This window comes from Moschus berezovskii, chromosome 23 (genome assembly GCF_049115385.1).
Source record: "Moschus berezovskii isolate FMDL1 chromosome 23, NW_MosBer_1.0, whole genome shotgun sequence".
NCBI lineage: Eukaryota > Metazoa > Chordata > Mammalia > Artiodactyla > Moschidae > Moschus > Moschus berezovskii.
This window is the reverse complement of record NC_142482.1, coordinates 12,633,631-12,656,224: the sequence shown is the minus strand read 5'-3', so window position 1 is coordinate 12,656,224 and position 22,594 is coordinate 12,633,631. Positions and strand designations below refer to the sequence as shown.

At 39.0% G+C, this 22,594-nt stretch overlaps 1 protein-coding gene across 3 annotated transcripts in view; it reads left to right on the top strand.

The window, feature by feature from the left end:
* The window catches only part of KHDRBS2 (KH RNA binding domain containing, signal transduction associated 2), a 795,143-nt gene that overhangs the window by 148,138 nt on the left and 624,411 nt on the right, over nt 1–22,594 (top strand). For all 3 annotated transcript variants that reach the window (XM_055406844.2, XM_088831069.1, XM_088831070.1), the window contains exon 2: nt 14,166–14,293. In XM_055406844.2, the coding sequence (XP_055262819.1) occupies nt 14,166–14,293 (128 nt within the window). The remainder of the gene's footprint in view (nt 1–14,165; nt 14,294–22,594) is intronic.

Here is a 22,594-nt window from a genome sequence, read left to right as displayed (position 1 = left end):
ACTTGGAAAGCAAAACAAAGCAAGGTGCCAATTGGGGTTTAAAGAAATGAAAATAAAACTAACAAATATGTCGAGAGGAAAGGAGAGAAAGTAAAGAAAGAAAGAATACATCAGTTTCAGTACAGTTCAGTTGCTCTGTTGTGTCCGACTCTTTACGACCCCATGAATCACAGCACGCCAGGACTCCCTGTCCATTACCAACTCCCAGAGTTTACCCAAACTCATGTCCATGGAGTTGGTGATGCCATCCAGCCATCTCATCCTCTGTCGTCCCCTTCTCCTCCTGCCCCCAATGCCTCCCTGCATCAGAGTCTTTACAATGAGTTAACACTTCGCATGATTTGGCCAAAGTATTGGACTTTCAGCTTTAGCGTCAGTCCTTCCAATGAACACCCAGGACTGATCTCCTTTAGGATGGACTAGTTGGATCTCCTTGCAGTCCAAGAGACTCCCAAGAGTTTTCTTCAACCACAGTTCAAAAACATCAATTCTTTGGTGATCAGCTTTCTTCACAGCCCGACTCTCACATCCATACATGACCCCTGGAAAAACCATAGCCTTGACTGTTGGCAAAGTAATGTCTCTGCTTTTTAATTGCTATCTAGGTTGGTCATAAGTTTCCTTGCAAGGAGTAAGCGTCTTTTAATTTCATGGCTGCAGTCAGCATCTGCAGTAATTTTGGATCCCCAAAAAATAAAGTCTGACACTGTTTCCACTGTTTCCCCATCTAGTTCCCATGAAAGGATGGGACCAGATTCCATGATATTAATTTTCTGTATGTTGAGTTTAAAGCCAACATTTTTACTCTCCTCTTTCACTTTCATCAAGAGGTTTTTTAGTGCGTCTTCACTTTCTGCCATAAGGGTGGTGTTATCTGCATATCTGAGGTTATTGATATTTCTCCCGGGAATCTTGATTTCAGCTTGTGCTTTTTCCAGCCCAACATTTCTCATGATGTTCTCTGCATATAAATTAAATAAGCAGGGTGACAATATACAGCCTTGACGTACTCCTTTTCCTATTTGGAAACAGTATGTTGCTCTATGTCCAGTTCTAGCTGTTGCTTCCTGACCTGCATACAGGTTTCTCAAGAGGCAGGTCAGGTGGTCTGGTATTCCCATCTCTTTCAGAATTTTCCACAGTTTATTGTGATCCACACAGTCAAAGGCTTTGGAATAGTCAATAAAGCAGAAATAGATAATTTTCTGGAACTCTCTAGCTTTTTTGATGATCCAGTGGATGTTGATACTTTGATCTCTGGTTCCTCTGCCTTTTCTAAAACCAGCTTGAACATCTGGAAGTTCACGGTTCACATATTGCTGAAAACTGGCTTGGAGAATTTTGAGCATTTTTTTTTTTTTTACTAGCATGTGGGATGAGTGCAATTGTCCAGTAGTTTGAACATTTTTTTTGGCATAGCCTTTCTTTGGGTTTGGAATGAAGACTGACACTTTCCAGTCTTGTGGCCACTGCTGAGTTTTCCAAATTTGCTGGCATATTGAGTACACCACTTTCACAGCATCATCTTTCAGTATTTGAAATAGTTCAGCTGGAATTCCATCACCTCCACTAGCTTTGTTCGTAGTGATGCTTTCTAAGGCCCACTTGACTTCACATTCCACCATGTCTGGCTCTAGGTGAATGATCACACCATCATGATTGTCTGGGTCGTGAAGATTTTTTTTTTGTACTATTTTTTTTTTGTGTGTGTGTGTGTGTATTCTTGCACCTCTTCTTAATATCTTCTGCTTCCGTTAGGTCCATACCGTTTCCGTCTTTATTGAGCCCAACTTTTCATGAAATGTTCCCTTGGTATCTCTAATTTTCTTCCCCATTCTGTTGTTTTTCTCTGTTTCTTTGCATTGATCGTTGAGGAAGGCTTTCTTATCTCTCCCTCCTCTTCTTTGTTACTCTGCATTCGGATGCTTATATTTTCCTTTCCTCCTTTCCTTTTTGCTTCTCTTCCTTTCACAGCTATTTGTAAGGCCTCCTCAGACAGCCATTTTGCTTTTTTGCATTTCTTTTCCATATGGATGGTCTTGATCGCTGTCTCCTGAACAGTTTCACAGACCTCTGTCCACAGTTCATCAGGCACTCTATCAGTTCTAGTCCCTTAAATCTATTTCTCACGTCCATTGTATAATCATAAGGGATTTGATTTAGGTCATACCTGAATGGCCTAGTTGTTTTCCCTACTTTCTTCAATTTAAGTCTGAATTTGGCAATAAGGAGTTCATGATCTGAGCCACAGTCAGTTCCTGGTCTTGTTTTTGCTAACTGTATAGAGCTTCTCCATCTTTGCCTGCAAAGAATGTAATCAATCTGATTTCGGTATTGACCATTTGTTAATGTCCATGTGTAAAGTATACTCTTGTGTTGTTGGAAGAGGGTGCTGCTTTGACCAGTGCATTTTCTTGACAAAACTCTGTTAGCCTTTTTCCTGCTTCATTCCGTACTCCAAGGCCAAATTTGCCTGTTACTTCAGGTGTTTCTTGACTTCCTACTTTTGCATTCCAGTCCCCTATAATGAAAAGGACATCTTTTTGGGTATTCGTTCTAAAAGGTCTTGTAGGTCTTCATAGAACTGTTCAACTTCGGCTTCTTCAGCATTCCTGATTAGGTTATAGGCTTGGATTACAGTGATATTGAATGGTTTGCCTTGGAAAAGAACAGAGGCCATTCTGTCGTTTTTGAGATTGCATCCAAGTACTACATTTTGGACTCTTTTGTTGACCATGATGGCTACTCCATTTCTTCTAAGGGATTCCTGCCCACAGTAGTAGATATAATTGTCATCTGAGTTAATTTCACCCATTCCAGTCCATTTTAGTTTGCTGATTTTTCTAATGTCCATGTTCACTCTTGCCATCTCCTGTTTGACCACTTCCAATTTGCCTTAATTCATGTACCAAACGTTGCAGGATCTTATGCGATATTGCTTTTTATAGCATTGGACCTTGCTTCTATCACCAGTCACATCCATAGCTGTGTATTGTTTTTGCTTTTGCTCCATCCCTTCATTCTTTCTGGATTTATTTCTCCACTGATCTCGAGTAGCATATTGGGCACCTACCGACCTGGGGAGTTCCTCTTTCAGTATCCTATCATTTTGCCTTTTCATACTGTTCGTGGCATTCTCAAGGCATGAATACTGAAGCGGTTTGCCATTCCCTTCTCTAGTGGACCACATTCTGCCAGACTCTCCACCACGACCTATCCGTCTTGGGTGGCCCTACACAGCATGGCTTAGTTTCATTGAGTTAGACAAAGCTGTGGTCCGTGTGATCAGATTCTCTCATTTTCTGTGATTATGGTTTCAGTTTGTCTGCCCTCTGTTGCCCTCTCGCAGCACCTGCCGTCTTACTTGGTTTTCTCTTTCCTTGGATGTGTTGTGTTTCTTCATGGCTGCTCCAGCAAAGCGCAGTTGCTGCTCCTTACCTTGGATGAGGTCTCCCCTCCTGACCTTGAACATGGTGTAGCTCCTCTCAGCCCTCCTGCACCCATGCATCTGCCACTCCTTGGACGTGTGGTAGCTCCTCTTGGCCACCGCCCCTGACCTCATACGTGAGGTAGCTCCTCTCGGCCACTCCTGTGCCATCGCAGCCTGGTGCTCTAGGTCGCGCACCCACCCCCCCGACTTTAGGCATGAGGTCTCTCCTCTGGGCAGCGTTTCTGTGCGATCTATCATGCTTCTGCCCAGTCCATTGCAGCCACTGCGTCTGCATGGCCCAAAGTTAAATAGAGATAAATAAAGAATATTCATATATGTTAAAGTTTAACTGCAAGGGGAAAAGAACAGTAGGAAAAGCAACCAAAGAATAAATTAGAAAAAACTATTAATTGGTTTAAAATATTAATAAAAGAGAAAAGAAAAAGAAAGAAAAGATGAAAACTCCACAGATTTGCAAAAGCCCAGCATAGAGGCAGAGGTTTATGGCAACAATAAAAAATGTGAGTGAGGAAAAAAATGCTCAAAAGTTTAATTGGATTTATCAGTGCAAATAATATCAACAATTACATGGCGGGGGTGGGGGGGAGAAGGGAAAAAAAACCTGAAAGAATCTACAGAACAAGTCAAAAAATAAGAATAATAAATGGTTTTCTTGAGTCACTGCTGTCAGAGTCCTTTCCCTCGCTGGGAATAACAGTCCACCTCACCTTCCTAGGTTGCCCTACAACACTGTGCTGGTCTCTGGACCTGTGTGGAGGCTGCTCAGATTCTAATCTGGTCCTACTCCTTTGTGTTCTTGCTTCCAATGTCCACGGCTATCAGAGCTAGTGCGTTTTCTTTTGTGGGAACTCTCCTTGTCCTTTTATATATTCCATAGACACAGAGTCTGCCTACTTGATCATCTGGATTTAATCTGCAGCTTGTACAGATGGTCTGAATGTTTTCGATCTTCTTCCGTAGCCAAACTGCTCCCAGGTTTCAACTGTGATTTTATTTCCACTTCTGCATGTGGGTCGTCCACTGGGGGTTTGCTCTTGAAGTTACCCATGAGGGCTTGGGTTTGCCCCTGTGAGGGCCAAGCGTAGCTATGGTGCAGCTGCTTGGATCGCAGGTGTTCTGGCATCACCAGGTACTCAAGGGGGTTGGCGGCTAGGATAGAAAATACAGTGCTATAAGAAGCGTATGGCAACCAGTATTGGCCGATACACTCCAGTATTCTTACCTGGAGAACACCTTCTCTGACAGAGAAGCCTGGCAGGCCACAGTCTACAGGGTTGCAAAGAGTCAGACAGGAATGAAGTGGCCCTGAGTGCATAAACAGAAGACTTCTATTTTTTTTTTTTTTTGACCTGTGGCAGCTCTTCCCCAGTGAGAGTTGAGTGTGAAGGTGGTACCAATGCTTGGCTTGTGGGGACCCTGCTGGTGCCAAGTGTGCAGGGACACAGACTGCCTCTGTGGCAGGAGTTATGGCCCTATCAGAGTCTTTTTTCGGTCCTCTTGTAGCTGGGGATCGGAAGACCTCTTTGGTCAGTCTTTCTCTGCAGCTCCGCCCATTCAGGCACTTAGAGGGTTCCCTTGCCTGGGGTCCTTCTCTGTTGTTCTTAGTGTCAGTCACAGAGAGATGCCCCCCGACTTGAGTCCTACTCTGTAGTTTGGCCCATCAGTAACTGAAAGGAGCACCATGGGTGGGGCCCCACTCTGTATAGTTCAGTGCACCAGGCTTTTGATGGGCCAGTCTCTCTAACATTCAGTTGCTGATAATTTCGCTTAGAGAGAGAGAGGCTATGGTGATAGCTCCACCCTCTACGCATGACTCAGCTCTATTGCCTTCCATGGCTGCCTGGAATTCCTCCACAGGAATTTTCCACCACAATCTCCTTCGTCACTTCCCCTCGATCCATCTCTCCACAGTCAACAGCAGCCCTCACCCTGGGATTGCTCCACAATCCCTAAACTCCAGTTCCCAGCCACTACCTCTTCCAGGAGACCCATGTTCCTGCCCCGTGTATGAGTGATTGTGGCAAGTACTGTCTGATTCTCATTCCATTTAGGCTGCCACAGATCAACTGTTTCACTCTCAGCCTTAAATGTTTCTTTTCTGACTCAGACAATTGCCCTGCTGTGGGGATCGGACCCCTGCTTCAGTTCCCCCACCTGCTGAGGGCAGGTCCAGTCCTAGGAACATTCCTGTTTTCTGTCCTAGTTCCTTTGCCCTACCAAGTTTTGTGTGGGTCTCTATATTCTTTTTCACTGGTTAGGCACTCCTGCCCGCTCTCAGCTGGTGTTCTGCATGCACTTCTGTGTCTGAAGGTGTATTCTTGATGTATCCATGGATAGAGGTGCACTCCACATCCGCCTACTCTATTCCATCTTCTCCTGGGAGCATTCTTACAAGGGAAAATTAGCAGTTCTTCTTAAACCTTTAGGTAGGTAATTTCATGTTGATGAATATGAGTGACATCAATTACAGATTTAATTCTTTATAGGACTATTTCATGACATCCCCTTTTTAATTGTATTTAAGTTTGTTTAGTGTGTATGATATCATATTATTTATCTCCCAGTTCAGTTCAGTTCAGTCACTCCGTTGTGTCTGACTCATTGCGACCCCATGGACTGCAGTATGTCAGGCTTCCCTGTCCATCATGAACTCCTGGAGTTTATTCAAACTCACATCCATTGAGTCAGTGTTGCCATCTAACCATCTCTTCCTCTGTCATCCCCTTCTCCCGCCTTCAATCATTCCCAACATCAGGGTCTTTTCAAATGAGTCATTTCTTCACATCAGGTGGCCAAAGTATTAGAGTTTCAGCTTCAGCATCAGTCCTTCCAATGAATATTCATGACTGATTTCTATTTGGATAGACTGGTTGGGTCTCTTTTGCAGTCCAAGGGACTCTCAAGTGTCTCCTCCAATACCAGAGTTCAGTTCAGTTCAGTAGCTCAGTCGTGTCTGACTCTCCGTGACCCCATGAATCACAGCACACCAGGCCTCCCTGTCTATCACCAAATCCCGGAGTTCACTCAAACTCATATCCTCAGAGTCGGTGATGCCATCCAGCCATCTCATTCTCTGTCATCCTCTTCTCCCGCCCCCAACCTGAGTTAAAAAGCATCAATTCTTGGTGCTGAGCTTTCTTTATAGTCCAAATCTCACATCCATACATGACTACAGGAAAAACGAAAGCTTTGACTAGATGGACCCTTGTTGGCAAAGTAATGTCTCTGCTTTTTAATATGCTCTCTAGGTTGTTTACAACTTTTCCTCCAAGGAGCAACCGTCTTTTAATTTCATGACTGCAGTCACCATCTGCAGTGATTTTGGAGCCCACAAAAATTAAGTCGGTCACGGCTTCCACTATTACCGCATCTATTTGCCATGAAGTGATGGGACCGAATGCCATGATCTTAGTTTTCTGAATGTTGAGTTTTAAGCCAACTTTTTCACTCTCCTCTTTCACTTTCACCAAGAGGCTCTTTAGTTCTTCATTTTCTGCCTTAAGGTGTTATGCCCTGAGTCCGGTTCCCCCATACTGGTAGAATAAGACACCCGCAGCAATGCAAAAGCAAGAATGGGGTTTATTTCTAGCTCGAGCTAGGGCTCATGCCTCCTCCAGCGCAGTGGAGTGGGACAAGAGGTCACAGTGGTTTTTATAGTCTCAGGTTACATAAGCACCTACTTCTGTTCAAAAGATCAAGCTGGCAGAAGCTCATTGGCCAGTTCATGCACGTGCGGAAGCTCATTGGCCAGTTTATACGTGCGCGGGGTTTTCTCTGGGGGATTTCCCTTTTTCTTCTGATTGGCCCAATTTTGGCCCTGGTGGGATTTTCTTAGGGAGGAGTTTCTGTGAACTTAGCCTCCACCCTGTCTCCAGGAAATTGAAACTTAGGCCTAAGCAAGGTCTCAGGCCTATCCTGGCTACTCAGATGTTAGGACTCCTAACATCTCCCCCCTTTTCTGTTGTTCAAACGGAGGAATCTTCCTCCGTGGGTAGAGTTTGATCCAGGGATCTTTATACAGCCTTACTCAAAACAATTCTAGGAATCTTTACTTAAAAACAACCTTATCTAAAATGGAGTAACAGGTTTTATGAGCAGCAAGCAAAGTACAGAAGCAAAAATGCATTACAGAAGCATTAAGTTCTACGTTAGGTTACAGCGTCTAATCTGAAATCACACCCATAATATCATTTTCCAGGATATCTGGAAAAGTTATTTCCCAGGATGTCTGAACCATAGCTACTCTATTTTGACTTTTAATAGTAAAATTTTTTTAATAGCCAAAGCAGATGTCACCATTAATGACATCAGTGTTTTTCTAGGTATGAGAAGATGCAAGAATTGGAACTCATAAAACCTTTTTCTGAAAAGATCTGACTATCTGAAGGCCTGTTCTGCCAGTTTTTTTCAGAGCACAGAGTGCCTCATTCCTGATTTTCACCCTGAACTTCTTTCAGGGGGTGTTGAAGTTCAGCAGCTTGCAATAGTCATGACATAATCTTTGTAGAGGCAGCTGGCAAGTACCAACTTCCAGTCAGCAGGGTCCCTTCATAGCCACATATCTGACCATGTGACACCATTTCATGGCCATTGTGTCCCGCGTTGCTGGGAAGGCTCATTCCCAGGTCTAGGGAAGCGATGGGCCACTCAGTGTGCTAAAATTGGACCAGGCCTTGCAAGTAGCAAAAGTCTCTGGACCACTGTCTTACTAGCCTCCTGGTCCAGGAAAATATTCCCTCTTGTTGCTTTTTCTCATACCCAGAGTCACATTATTACAATTATTGATCTCATATGGAACTGCATATCAGTATTATATCACAGGCTCAATGAAACAAGTGACATAGAAAATAATATAGCCATAGCTAGCAGTTATTAGTAAAATAAGAATTGTAAGTCAAGAACTTTTCTTAGATAAAAACCTGGTATACCCCAAGTCACCTGACTTCTTTTGTTAAATGACTATAGCCTGGTGTTAATCTCCTGGTTGTACATTATGGAGCATCTGACCTTTATCTGAAGATTGGTTACTGAGATAAGCCTTAGAAACTAACCTAGAGTGTCCTTTTTAATAACTTAATTAAATCTTTTAGCAATATCACATAACAAGGAACTGTTTCAGCAGTGAGTCTTAGTAAACACTAGACATTAACAAAACTAGAAACTTAATTTAACAATTTACAAACTTAATATTCCATGATTTTTCATTATGGAGGCATTAACCCTGTAGCCAGGAAGGATTTAACCCATCAAATAAAAAATGAGGTTTGTCAGGGAGCTGGGAAAAGCCAAGCAGCCATCTTGGATTTCCCATAGCCCTGACTCTGATTTCCAGCTATTTTTTTTAATTTTGCCATTTAGAAGCAGACTGTTGCCATGGTTTAAGGACATTAGGATGACACAAGTCAACAGAGTTTTTGTATAAGCAGAATAAGCTTTTACATGTCTACAAACCCGACAATTGGATTAATTTCTAAAACTAGCATAGGATCAGGCCTATGGTAGAAAAGCATTTGATTTATATGCAGAGGTCTAAGAAGTCAAGAAAACGTTATAAATAATCATATGAATCAGGTCCAGCATCTTGGGCAAGCTGTCTACCTCTGATGTCGTAGTCTTCTCATCCTGGTGTAGTGTAGTTTCTTCTGAAAAAAGTCCTTCCATCCAGGTTGGAGACAGTCCCTTAAATTATGTCTTTTTCTAATCCTGGTTGCAGGTCATGAGGCATCTGATCTTCATCCAAAGATAGATCACTGAGACAAGCTTCAGAAACAAACCTAGGGTGCTCTTCAAGAACTCAACCAAATCCTATATTAATATCACATAACAGCAAAGATCCATTCAGGAAATGAGTTTTAGTAGATACACACTTCCATTACAAACTGGTATTTAACACTCATTGAAACATCATTTTTTTTCCCCTAAAATTACTCATTTTTATCAAATATAACCAAATTAAGACTTGTTTACAAAATATATGTTTTCAATAAACTTGACCTGATTATTTATATAACCATAGACTTTTCTTTTCTTTTTTTTTTTTTTTTTTGCTTTGCTTTGCTGAAACTTTTATGGAATCTCAAACTTAACTTTAAAACCTTTCAGGGCTAGGAAAGTCATCTCAAAGGCTTATCACAGATTTTGCCTAACAGATGTGAGTGAATTCCTCCCTTTCTTAAGGTCTCCCAAACTGAGATTTCTGTACCTGTTAGTGAGATAACCTTCTTAGTTTATCTGATAAAGTTACTGGAAGCCTAAGAGTTTCCAGTCTCTGAAGGGGTCAGACAGAGAAAAATGTTAAATGCTTCAATTTGTCTATTAAATACCATTTTACCAAATTACTGTTAAGTCATAATTAGTTTGAGGGGAAGGTTTCCTAAAATCTGGAAAACACAGATTCAAACCAGTAATTTTTCAGAAACCATAAAAGTTATAAGCATATTTACCAGTTCATTCGGTCCTTTTGTTAACCTTTGTACAGTCATCAGGTTTCTCACTAGAATCTTTTAATTTCTTACCCAGTTCAGAAACTTGTATTTATCCAAAAGTCCTTTTTATAAATCTTCTGGAAGAGGAAGCATTTTCACAAGAAACTTGGTTAGTGCTGTGACAACACTTTAAGATAGTAATCAGAATTACGGCAACATTTTACCTGAATATATCAGAATTTATATATAAATTGTTTCTAGGATATCTGTATTAGTAACATTTACCATACAATATACCCGAGACTTATTATTCACTTGACAGTACTTCCCATGTAATTCAACATGGAAGTTGAACCCAATTAGGTAATATCTCCCTTTGGGATGTTTCAGGGGCCCTCTGAAGCACCCCAAAGTCAGTTAGAAGCCAAAAGTGCTTCATCAGATTGATTTAGGAAGTTTTGTCAACAAATATCAGAAAGGTTTAGAACACTCAGTCAGATGGGATTATAGGTCACTGAAACAATAGCTATTCACTCAGCCATAGTAACAATATAGGATTTCAGAGGCAAATATAGAACAGACCATTTAAGAGGCAAATAATCTTAAATCTATTGTCAAATGCAGTTTAACATCTCAAGAAAACGTTTGTTTATACACAAAACTCTTTCCTTGGGGTCCACTTTCCACAAAACCATTTTATCACTTTCTGTACCCATTTGTTCTCCCATCCTGAAACAGCCAGCTGTAAGTCAGACCTATTACCTTTTTCCTTCATAAAATGTAACTTCATTATTCATACCTTCTTTACTGAACACACACATCTTACTTCACTTAAGCAACCAAGAATTGACCTTTATATTAGCATTCTATAAATTGGTGAACATAAATACCAGTGATAACTTAAAAAATTTTAGCAAACATCTCAGGATGGCATCAAACATTATTTGTTAATAGTCTAAAATCTTTAGTTTTTCTGTAAGTTAGTATTCAGTAGTGAACGTTTCAGAATCTTATTTTATTTGGAAATGACCTAGCTATTCAGTAAACTTTTATTACTTAATTTAGCACAACCTTAGAAATTCAGGTTACCAAAATCTAGAGAAACTGTTTTAGACAGACATTTTTAATCTTAATAGAGTTTATCTAAAAGCTCATGTCTCATTTACATTTCTTAGAAGTTTTTTTTTTTTTTTTCACTCAAGGTAATTTCTTTGTTGACAAACTTGTAACAGTTATGATATTAAATTTATATTGAACCTAGGTGCAATGAAAATATTCTACTTAATGTTAATTACTCTAAGACATGTCTATATTAGATAGATCAACAAACATTAATATCAGGTATTTAATACTGAATATTTTCCACTTTACTTGAACCTGCAATTTATTAATTTAGAATTATCTGATTTGTAAGCGCTTACCCTTTAAGCCAATTAAATAGAGCTCATTTACAAATTAACTTCAAAAATATTACTCAGAGACAAAGACATAATAAGACATATTAAGACAGACACAGTGCGAGTCTTTCTTTAGTCATGACTTAGACATTACAATATAAAATTTACTAGTTTATAAAACAGTTGGACCGATTCTATAGGGGGTCGGCGGAGGGACCCCATAAACAATAAAAGGGCATAAGGAAGGAGAGTCACCCAGTCCCCACCAGTCTCTATTGCCAATTTTGCCAATGTTTCTTTTAGGGTCCGATTCATCCCTTTTACTTGACCCGAGCTCTGGGGATTGTATTCGCAGCGTAATTTTCATTTAATCTCCTTAGCCAAAACCAATCCCTGAACAACTTTATCTTAGCCAAATTCCTTGGTCTCCGGGCAGCTGCTCGGAGGCCTGCCATAAGAGTCTGGCGGTACACTCGGAGATGCTCCTTACCTTCTGCGTGCTCAAAGTCCCACTGGGGCCGGGTCAATGGAAATCCCTCATCAATAGGTTTGGCTGCATTGTGGGCCTCCCGTCCACACCAGAGACATGTTTCCGAGCTTCCGATAGAATCCGCTCCCTTTCTTCCGTGGTGAAGAGCACCTGTAACAGCTACTGACAGTCATCCCAGGTGGGATTATGGGTGAAAAGGATAGAAACAAAAGGCTTTATCCATGCTGGTGGGTTTTCCACCAGATCTTGCCAGACCAGGATATAGGGCATCTGGTCCGTGTGGCCGGAAGGGCCAGGCGTAAGAACGTTCCCCAAAAGCCCGGATGGTGGGCAGGCTGAAGGTTCCTTCTCTCGGCCACCCGACATGAAAAGTGGGCCACTCCGAGGAGCAGAGTGTCACCAGCTTATTCCTCTCCACTAGCAGAGACAAGTCTCGCACCCTAGATTTAAAGTCAGAGAAATTATCCATCATGAGGGAGAGCAGGAGTAGAGCTTCCTTGACCCATGACCACAGAACAGATTACAGCAGAGAACAGACACAGGAGAGCGACAGAGACAATGCCGGCACACACAATAACACGACAAACGGAGGACAGACAAACGTCCGCCGAAAACACACTACTAGGTCTCTGAGACCTCTGAGGCTTCCTGCAGTTTAAAGTAACCTTATCGAAGGGCGTCCACTGCCCACCAGATTCCAGATCGGAAGAGACCTCCTCTCTCCCTCAGAGCCAGCTGCCTTCCAGCGCGAATGCTGGGCCTCGGCCTTATGCCGGCTACGGTGACCAATTCGCCCCTGAACAGACCTTGCAGATCCAGCTGCCTTCCAGCGCGAATGCTGGGCCTCAGCCTTACGCTGGCTACGGTGACCAATTCGCCCCTGAACAGACCTTGCAGATCCAGCTGCCTTCCAGCGCGAATGCTGGGCCTCGGCCTTACGCTGGCTATGGGGATCACCCCTGAACAGACCTTGCATCGGTGCTATAATCAGCCCTCCTCCGGGCTGATGAACCCCTTCTGCCGGGAGAGCGTTATTCTCCCCAGTCAGAGGGATCCCGGACTAGCCCCCAAATGTTATGCCCTGAGTCCGGTTCCCCCATACTGGTAGAATAAGACACCCGCGGCAATGCAAAAGCAAGAATGGGGTTTATTTCTAGCTCGAGCTAGGGCTCATGACTCCTCCAGCGCAGTGGAGTGGGACAAGAGTCCCGAGCCCAGGTCACAGTGGTTTTTATAGTCTCAGGTTACATAAGCACCTATTTCTGTTCAAAAGATCAAGCTGGCAGAAGCTCATTGGCCAGTTCATGCACGCGCAGAAGCTCATTGGCCAGTTTATACACGCGCGGGGTTTTCTCTGGGGGATTTCCCTTTTTCTTCTGATTGGCCAATTTTGGCGCTGGCGGGATTTTCTTAGGGAGGAGTTTCTGTGAACTTAGCCTCCACCCTGTCTCCAGGAAATTGAAACTTAGGCCTAAGCAAGGTCTCAGGCCTATCCTGGCTACTCAGATGTTAGGGCTCCTAACAAAGGGTGGTGTCATCTGCATATCTGAGGTTATTGATATTTCTCCCAGCAATTTTCATTCCAGCTTGTGTTTCATCCAACCCAGCATTTCTCATGATGTATTTTGCATATAAGTTAAATAAGCAGGGTGACAATATAAAGCCTTGACATACTCCTTTCCCAATTTGGAACCAGTCTCCTGTTCCATATCCAGTTCTAACTGTTGCATCTTGACCTGCATACAGATTTCTCAGGAGACAAGTCAGGTGGTCTGGTATTCCCATCTCTTTAAGAATTTTCCACAATTGATTGTGATACACAGTCAAAGACTTTGGCATAGTCAGTAAAGCTGCAGTAGATGTTTTTCTGGAACTCTCTCGCTTTTTCAATGATCCAACTGATCCAACTGATGTTGCCAATTTGATCTCTTTTTCCTCTGTCTTTTCTCTATTACTTATCGCTATTCATCTCTACTACTCTGTTATAGATAATGAATTATTTCTATTTTCAATTTTCTTAGAAACAATTTTGAATAAAAATAAAACATTTAACCTCAAAATATACTTGTTCTCTTCATTCCTTCTAGGAAATTTATGCTTGCTTAAATATTTCAAGGCTATATTCTTTCTCAAATTTTGTTTGAAGATGTTAAATTTTAATCAGATGCATCCTTTTTTCACATTTGACTGTCGTATCTTCAATCACTGCTTTTTAGTTTCGGTTGACAAGAGATCATTGTACAGACAATAGTGGCATTGATGTGGCTTCAGCATGGTGCTGTTTCAGTCTTTATCAAGATTCTTCAAAATCTTATTTAATAAGAGGAATAATAATAACAACCAGCATATTTATAATGACTTCACATTTCATTTAATGTTTTTCTTGTAAATTTTTTTTTCAGAAATTGAAAAATTTCAAGGTTCTGATGTAAAAAATGAAGATGAAGAAGAGAAATACCTTGATGTCATCAGCAACAAAAATATAAAGCTTTCAGAAAGGGTATTGATTCCTGTCAAACAGTATCCAAAGGTACTACAATATATGCTTTTTAACCTCATTGAATTTAAAAAAATGATGAAAATAAGATGATGTTTTATTCTTTGCCTTTGTGAAATAAATGTACAAATCTTCATTTTTTTAGTATCTAGGAATATATGATACTGATATAGAAGAAGGAAAATTCTTTGCAAGTACAATAATTTTCTATTGATGGCTGCAACTTTTTTTTTCTGTGAATATAGGAAGCATAGCTAGATATTTTAATCATTTAACATGTAAGTAGTTCAGCAATTTGTCAAAACGTGCTCAATCAATAATGTTTTGGTTCATGTTAAAATGAACATTTTATTTTAAGAGAGTAGAATTAATGCTACAAAATATGCAGCATGAGGCAAATAGCTGAGAATCCTTTTATCTAGGAAGGCAATATAATTTTTGTTAGGCACTTGGGTTTTAACCTCTAGTCTTCTATATTCAGGGTCCATTTATATAATGATTATGATATTATTCTCTTGAAAATAGCTTTTCATTAGATATTTTGCCATCATGTGATATTTTTATCACTAGAATCATGATTATAAAATATAGCAATCAATGGCTTGCTTTCATTATTTATGTTCATAAATTCTAAAGGTTGAAATTTTTTTTTTTTTCAAGTAAATTGCCTAAGCAGAAAGATGGAAACTCAAAGATTTAAGCTGGTAGTTAACTTTCTGAAGAGTGTGAAGCAAAGACCATGTAATTATACTAAGATTAAAGATTACAGAAATAAATGCTATAGTTTACCAAATGGATTCTAATATGATAAACTTTGTAAATATAATTAAGTAGAAGGTGTGTTTATAATTATTTCAAATAGGGTAAACTGTTAACAGCATATCAAACCATTTATTTTAATTTTCAGGTGAGGTTTTTGGATATGTAAGCTTTTGGATTTTGTGCTTATTTTGAACTAGACTTACACTATTGCAAGATAGGTACATACAATGAATATGTATTTTTAATTTGTTTTATTAAATTTACAATTGTTTTAATGAATATCAAGTTGGACTGTCATAGAAATGTACATGAAAAATTTTACATAATAATGAAATAAGGTAGAAATATGATAGGGTCTTAAGAATAATATAACTCTTTAAAGGAACTTGGTTAATTAAAACTGTTAAAGTCTAGATGAAGTACAGCTTCAGTCTTGAAATCATATATTTAAATATATATATTACTTGATACTGTTTCTTGGGATAATCCTTATCTATTCTTTGGATATGGAAAAGCTTGTGATAGACTCAGTATCTGCTTCTCAGTAAAATGCAGCTCTGAATCTCTGACCAAGATGTGCAGGGATTTCAAGTCCTAAATAATGCTTAATGATGGTGTGAGCGATGGAATACTTTGAAAATTTGCTGTTATTTTAAATCCTTCATTTTTTGTGAGTCTTTGCATTTTTAACTTGACTAATAGTGCTCACATTTTGCATTACTTTTCATGTATAATTTGGAAGATTCTGAAAAATAATAGCTCCTAATGATTAATAGTTTTATGAAATATTATCATATAACAATGTGTGCCTTAGAAAATATACAATTTCTATGAATATAATGCCAAACAAATTAAATTGTTTATGAATGATATGAATTTCATATATTAGAACCTTTTACATAAAAAAGAATACTGACAAGCACAATCATCTATCAAGTCGACCTACATTTATTTTCGCTTTTTATACTGTAACAATAAAATTAAAATCAACCTTTTGAAAAAGGTATTTTATTTCTAAAGTGGTGATTCTCTGGTGTGGGGTGAGATTATACTCACTCAACCTGAGCTGTATTTGCTGTGTACTGTAAGCTGTAGCACATGTTGTGTGGTGTGATCCTGTGAACTGTTGACCAGTATATAACAGTATTTATGGGTTCAAGGTTCACTCTTTTAAAATAAAAAGTGACTCTTTGTATCTCATCAGGGCTAGGGTTGCCTTCTCAGCTTCCTCCAGGGCTGTCTCTGCCCTTGATGCCTGCTGTGCAGACTGATAGTCATGTGGCAATGACACCATTCTCCCAAACAAAGATCAAAGCATGATTAGCTGCATACCTGAGGAAATGGCCTTATCTTGATTTTACTGCTTGGCCTTTTTTGGATAGACTTTGCTTCAGTTAGACTCTAATTCAAGCTGATTTAATTCAGTAAGTCAAAGAATTGAGAGAAGTTTAAGATTTTAAATAACAGAAAAATAAGAATGATTTACAAACACATAAAGAATGATTTATCTAGTGTTTTGTGATTAATCACTTAATTTGGAAAAAATGTGCTATGTTGCTAAATTATTTTCATGGGCTGTTTATCGCGTTAGCTTTCAATGTGTTTATTTGTAGTAAGGTTAGTAAATAAATAGACTTTATACATCTATTGTTTATATTTGAAAATGTTTTAGAATCAGAGCCTTTATTTCTTGATAGTTATGTCTCTAAGGAGGCAATATCAGTCATTATGCTACTCTATGATCCTGAGATTCATGTGGCAAATTCACCACCTTTAACATTAGCTCTTTCTACCTGAATACAAAGACATTGTCCTTTATAGTCCAATATACATTTAGTTTTTTCAAACCTGGATGTTTCCAACGCTTACACATCTCAGAATCAGTATGCAGTCTCTATCAGGTTGTTGGTGGTTTAACTCAGTTTTTGTCTGTAAACTTTGCACATGTGAACTTGGTCATGGCTTCTTCTGTTGTTTGTAGTGTTTGAAATATGTGTATTGAGTTTAGTTGTTTTTGAAAGTGTCTTCAAAGATGGCATTATAATTTAGTGTTGGCACACAAAGTGATTCAGTTCAGTTGCTCAGTCACGTCCGACTTTTTGCGACCCCATGAATCACAGCACGCCAGGCCTCCCTGTCCATCACCAACTCCCGGAGTTCACTCAGACTCATGTCCATCGAGTTGCTGATGCCATCCAGCCATCTCATTCTCTATGGTCCCCTTCTCCTCCCGCCCCCAATCACTCCCATCATCAGAGTCTTTTCCAATGAATCAACTCGTCTCATGAGGTGGCCAAAGAAAAATAACATAACTGAACCTTGGGGTATAAATTTGATATTAATGAAGACATATTCATCCTTGAAGACTGGAATTGACATATACACATGATTATATATAAAATAGAGGTGCAGAAAATTAAAGTTCCAAAATATGTTCAAAAGCACCATGCTTGCTCTGTATTTCATGTTTGCCCGCTTGGTCCCAGAGAGTGGGACTGCCTTCAATGTGTGGTGGGAAGCATTCTCCACAGTCTGGTACGTCCTCTCACAATGCCTGTTTCCTTCTTTGTACTTATAAAGGTGAAAACCGAAATCCAATGCCTTGATGAGTGCTTTTTTTTTTTTTTTTTTCTTCTAACTTTGTAAGTAATTATCAGAACATTTAAGAATGGTTAATAGAAACCCAACATTACTAACTGAAAACTGTAACCACATTTCAGAGCCAGAATCACAGTTATCAGTTTGGAAACAACTCTATTTTTCTAAGCAATGTGGTTTTTTAAAAGTCACTCTGTACCTTACATCTTAAGCTTATTTTATCTTTCTAGGAGAGAGATGCATAGTATCAGTTGCTTTTTATTTTTCTAAAGGAAACAGAAAAGAGTTTTTGATGGTCTTTGTGATTTCAGTTTCTTTCATAGCAGTTTCCTGATCTCTTACTTGTGAACTTAAATCTTAATTGAGAAGATAATGACTCTCCTAGGTGAAGTGTTACATTTTTGATAAGAGAAAGAAAATAATTCCAATGTGCTTGTACAGTGCATTCTCTTCAATAGAGCGGAATGTGAAATAACCCTATTTTCCAGCAAAATTTAGAAATTTGCAGAGATAGTCTGTCTAGTGTTTATCTTTTACAACGACTTTTAAATTAATGCTCATCTCATGTATTTAAATACCGTTTTCCCATTCAGCACTTAAACCTCTTTGTGTTCTCTGACCCATGTGTTCTTAATCTTGAGTTGAATATGCCTTCCCCACTCCTCTTTTTTAGGAGTTGGTACATCCTCATGAAATGTGTGCTTACACTTCACAAAATGGCCTCACCTTCTTTTCTGAGTCTACACCCTCCAGGTCACCTGCAGTCTGTTTTAACCTGCTGTGTCTGTTCCTCCAGTTTATTTCACACTCACCGTCAACTGCAAAACTGAAAACCATTGCAAAAAGATCATTAAGATCCAGTGCCTTTTGAAATGTATCCAAATATGTATCCTTGCTCAGGCGTTCTTTGAGAATCAAAGGATCTTCACCCCCACATCCCTTCTGTAATCTTGCCAGTCTTCATGTGCTTCTTTGTTCATTTGTTTAATTCAGTGACGTTTCAGTAAATTTCTCTATACCTAATAGAGCATTGATGGCCTTCTGCCGTTTGTTTTTTTCTTTTGGTAGAAATGGATTTTCATGTAGACAGATTTTCGAGAGAGTAGAGGAGAAAGATCACTGGTAAAATCAAGAGGTATTACATCATAAATTGAATGAATTCTCATATTATTATTGACTTCGAAAGACATATTGACATATGGAAACAAGTGAATTTGATATAAATTCAAGCACTACTAAATACCTTGAGATTGGCATGGGAAGAAAAAACTTTCTCTTGAAAGGGTACAAGAAATAGAGGTATCTTTTCCTTACCTCCAGAAACATTTAGATAAGGGATTATTACTAATTATAATACTAAGTTAGGACCTGACTACAACCAATTATTTGAAAAAAGTTTAAATGCATGTAGAAAAGTTGTGAGTGACTTTTATTTACTTTTTCAAATTTAAGTAGTTGTTAAAAGAAATGTGGGCTTCCCAAATGGCACTAGCGGTAAAGAATCCACCTGCCAATGCAAGAGACATAAGAGATATACATTCAATCCCTGGGTAGGGAAGATCCCATGGAGCAGGGCACAGCAAACCACGCTACTATTCTTGCCTGGAACATACTATGGGCAGGGGAACCTGGTGGGCTACAGTCCATAGGGTCTCAAACAGTTGGATGACTGAAGCGACTTAGCATACAAGCACTCAAAAGAAATTTGTGTAACATATTTAGATTTCATTTTATGAGGAATTTTCTTTAAATATATATGGATTTTACAAGTATGTCAATAATTAAATTCTGAATATCAATCCAAAAACTTTAAAAATGTTACCAAATGTTGTATATCAATATTCACAGCACCATTATTCACAATTGACAAAAGATAGAAACAACTCAAATATCCTCAGGTGATGTATGGTTACACAAAGTGTGGTATATACACAATGGAATATTACTTAGCCATAAATAATGATGAACTTTGGATACATGTTAACACGTGGAAAATATTGATTGAATCAAGGTAAATTGTAAGTGGTCAAACAGGAGATGGCAAGCGTGAACATTGACATTTTAGTGATCAATGAGCTAAAATGGACAGAAATGGGTGAATTTAATTTAGATTACCATTATATCTACTAGTGTGGGCAAGAATCCCTTAAAAGAAATGAAGTAGCCCTCGTAGTGGGAAAAAAGAAAAAGAGTTCAAAGTGAAGTGGTTGGTCACAATCTCAAAAATGAGAGAGTGATCTTGGTTTTTTTTCCAAGGTAAACTATTACAACATTACAGTAATCCAAGTCTATGCCATAACCACTAATGCCAAAGAAGCTGCAACTATAGCAGTTCCATGAAGACCTAAAAACTTCCTGGAACTAACACGAAAAAAGGTTTCCTTACATCATAGGGGACTGGAATGCAAAATTAATGTCGAGAAATACCTATTCCTCTAGGTATAGGTATTCCTCCAAGAAGGAAAGGAAAGATATACACATCTTAATTAAGAGTTCCAAAGAATAGCAAGGAGAGATGATAAAGTCTTTGTAAGGGAAAAATGCAAAGAAATTGAGGAAAACAGAAGAATGGGAAAGACTAGAGATCTCCTCAAGAAAATCAGAGATACCAAGGGAACATTTCATGCAAAAATAGGCACAATAAAGGACAAAAATGGTATGGACCTAACAGAGCAGAAGATATGAAGAAGAGGTGGCAAGAATACACAGAAAACTTAAAAAAAAAAAAAAAAAAAAGTCTTAATGACCTGGATAACCATGATGATGTGATCACTCAGCTAGAGTCAGACATCCTGGAATCCAAAGTCAAGTGGGCCTTAGGAAGCATCACTATGAACACAGTTAGTGGAAGTAATAGAATTTCTGCTAAACTATTTTAAATCCTAAAAGATGATGTTGTTAAAGTGCTGCACTCAATATGCCAGCAAATATGGAAAATTCAGCAGTGGTCACAGGACTGGAAAATGTCAATTTTCATTTCAATTCCAAAGAAGGGCAATGTCAAATAATGTTCAGAATACTTCATAGTTGTACTCATTTCACATGCTATCAAGGTAATGCTCAAAATCCTTCAACCTAGGCTTCATCAGTACATGAACCAGGAAATTCCAGATGTACAAGCTGAATTTAGAAAAGGCAGAGGAACCAAAGATCAAATTGCTAACATTCCTTGGATCATAGAAAAGGCAAGAGAATTCCAGAAAAACATCTGCTTTATTGACTATGCTAAGCTTTTGACTGTGTGGATCACAATAATCTGTGAACAATTCTTAAAGAGATGGGAATACCAGACCACCTTACCTGCCTCCTTAGAAGCCTCAATTCAGGTTAAGAAGCAATACTTAGAGCTTGACATGAAACAGTGGACTGGTTCCAAATTGGGAAAGAAGTACCTCAGTGCTGTATATTGTCACCCTGCTTATTTAACTTCTATGCAGAGTACATTATGCAAAATTCTGGGCTGGAGGAAGCACAAGTTGGAATGAAGATTGTCAGAAGAAATATCAGTAACCTCAGATATGCAGATGACAGTATCCTAATAGCAGGAAGTGAAGAGGACCTAGAGTCTCTTGATGAATGTGAAAGAGAAGAGTGAAAAGGCTGAATGAAAACTCATCCTTGAAAACACTAAGACCATGGCATCCAGTCCCATAATTTATTGTCAAATAGATGGAGAAACAATGGAAACAGTGACAGACTTTATTTTCTTTGACTTCAAAATCACTGGGGATGGTGATTGCAGCCATTAAACTAAAAGATGCTTGCTCCTTGGAAGAAAAACTATGACCAACCTAGACAACATATTAAGAAAGAGAGACATTACTTTGCCAACAAAGGTCCATCTAGTCAAAGCTATGGTTTTCCCAGTAGTCATGTATGGACGGACCATAAAGAAAGGTGAGCACCAAAGAATTGATGCTTTTGAACCATGGTGTTGGAGAACACTCTTGAGAGTCCCTTGGACTGCAGGAAGGTCAAACCAGTCAATCCTAGCGAAAACCAACACTGAATATTCATTGGAGGGACTGATGCTGAAGTTGGAGGTCCAATATTTTTGCTACCTGATATGAAGAGCCAACTCACTGGGAAAAAATCCTGATTCTGGGAATCAATGAGGGCAGGAGTAGAAGGGGGCAACAGAGAATGGGAAGATTTGATGACATCTCCAACTCAGTGTAGATGAGTTTGAGCAAAGTCTGAGAGATAGTGAAGGGCAGAGAACCCTGGGATCGCAAATATTTGGACATGACTGAGTGACTGAAAAACATATTAATAAAACAAAAAGTGAGACAGAGGAGGACAAACATTGTGTGATTCCAATTAAGAAAGATATTTAGAACAGGCACGTTCATAGATGCAGAAAGTGGAAGCGAGGTCATCAGGGGCTGTGGAGGAAGATGGATGGAGAATTTGTGTTTAATGTATGTAGAGTTTCTCTTTGGTAAGATGAAAAAGTTCTGAAAATGGATGTGCTGTGATTTCACAACCTTGTGATTGTAATTAATGCCACTAAATTCTACTTTTAAAATAGTAAATTTTATTTTGTATTTATTTTATTGCAGTGAAAATGTTACACCAATATTACCAAATGTGTTTCAACAACATATTACAAGCAAAATAAACTACACACATACATAGTTTCATTATAAGAATACAAAATTAGTTTAGTACTTTAAAAAAGTTTTTACAGAATGAAGGAAACTATAGGCAAGGTGAAAAGGAAGCCTTCACAATGAGAAAAAATAAGAGCAAGTGAAGCAACTGACAATTACTCTCCAAAATATGCAAGTAGCTCATGCAGCTCAATTCGAGAAAAATAAACGACCCAGTCATAAATGGACCAAAGAACTAAAGGCATCTCTTCAAGGAAGACACACAGATGGCTAACAAAGACGTGAAAAGATGCTCAATATCACTCATTATCAGAGAAATGCAAATGAAAACAACAATGAGGTACCATCTCACACTGGTCAG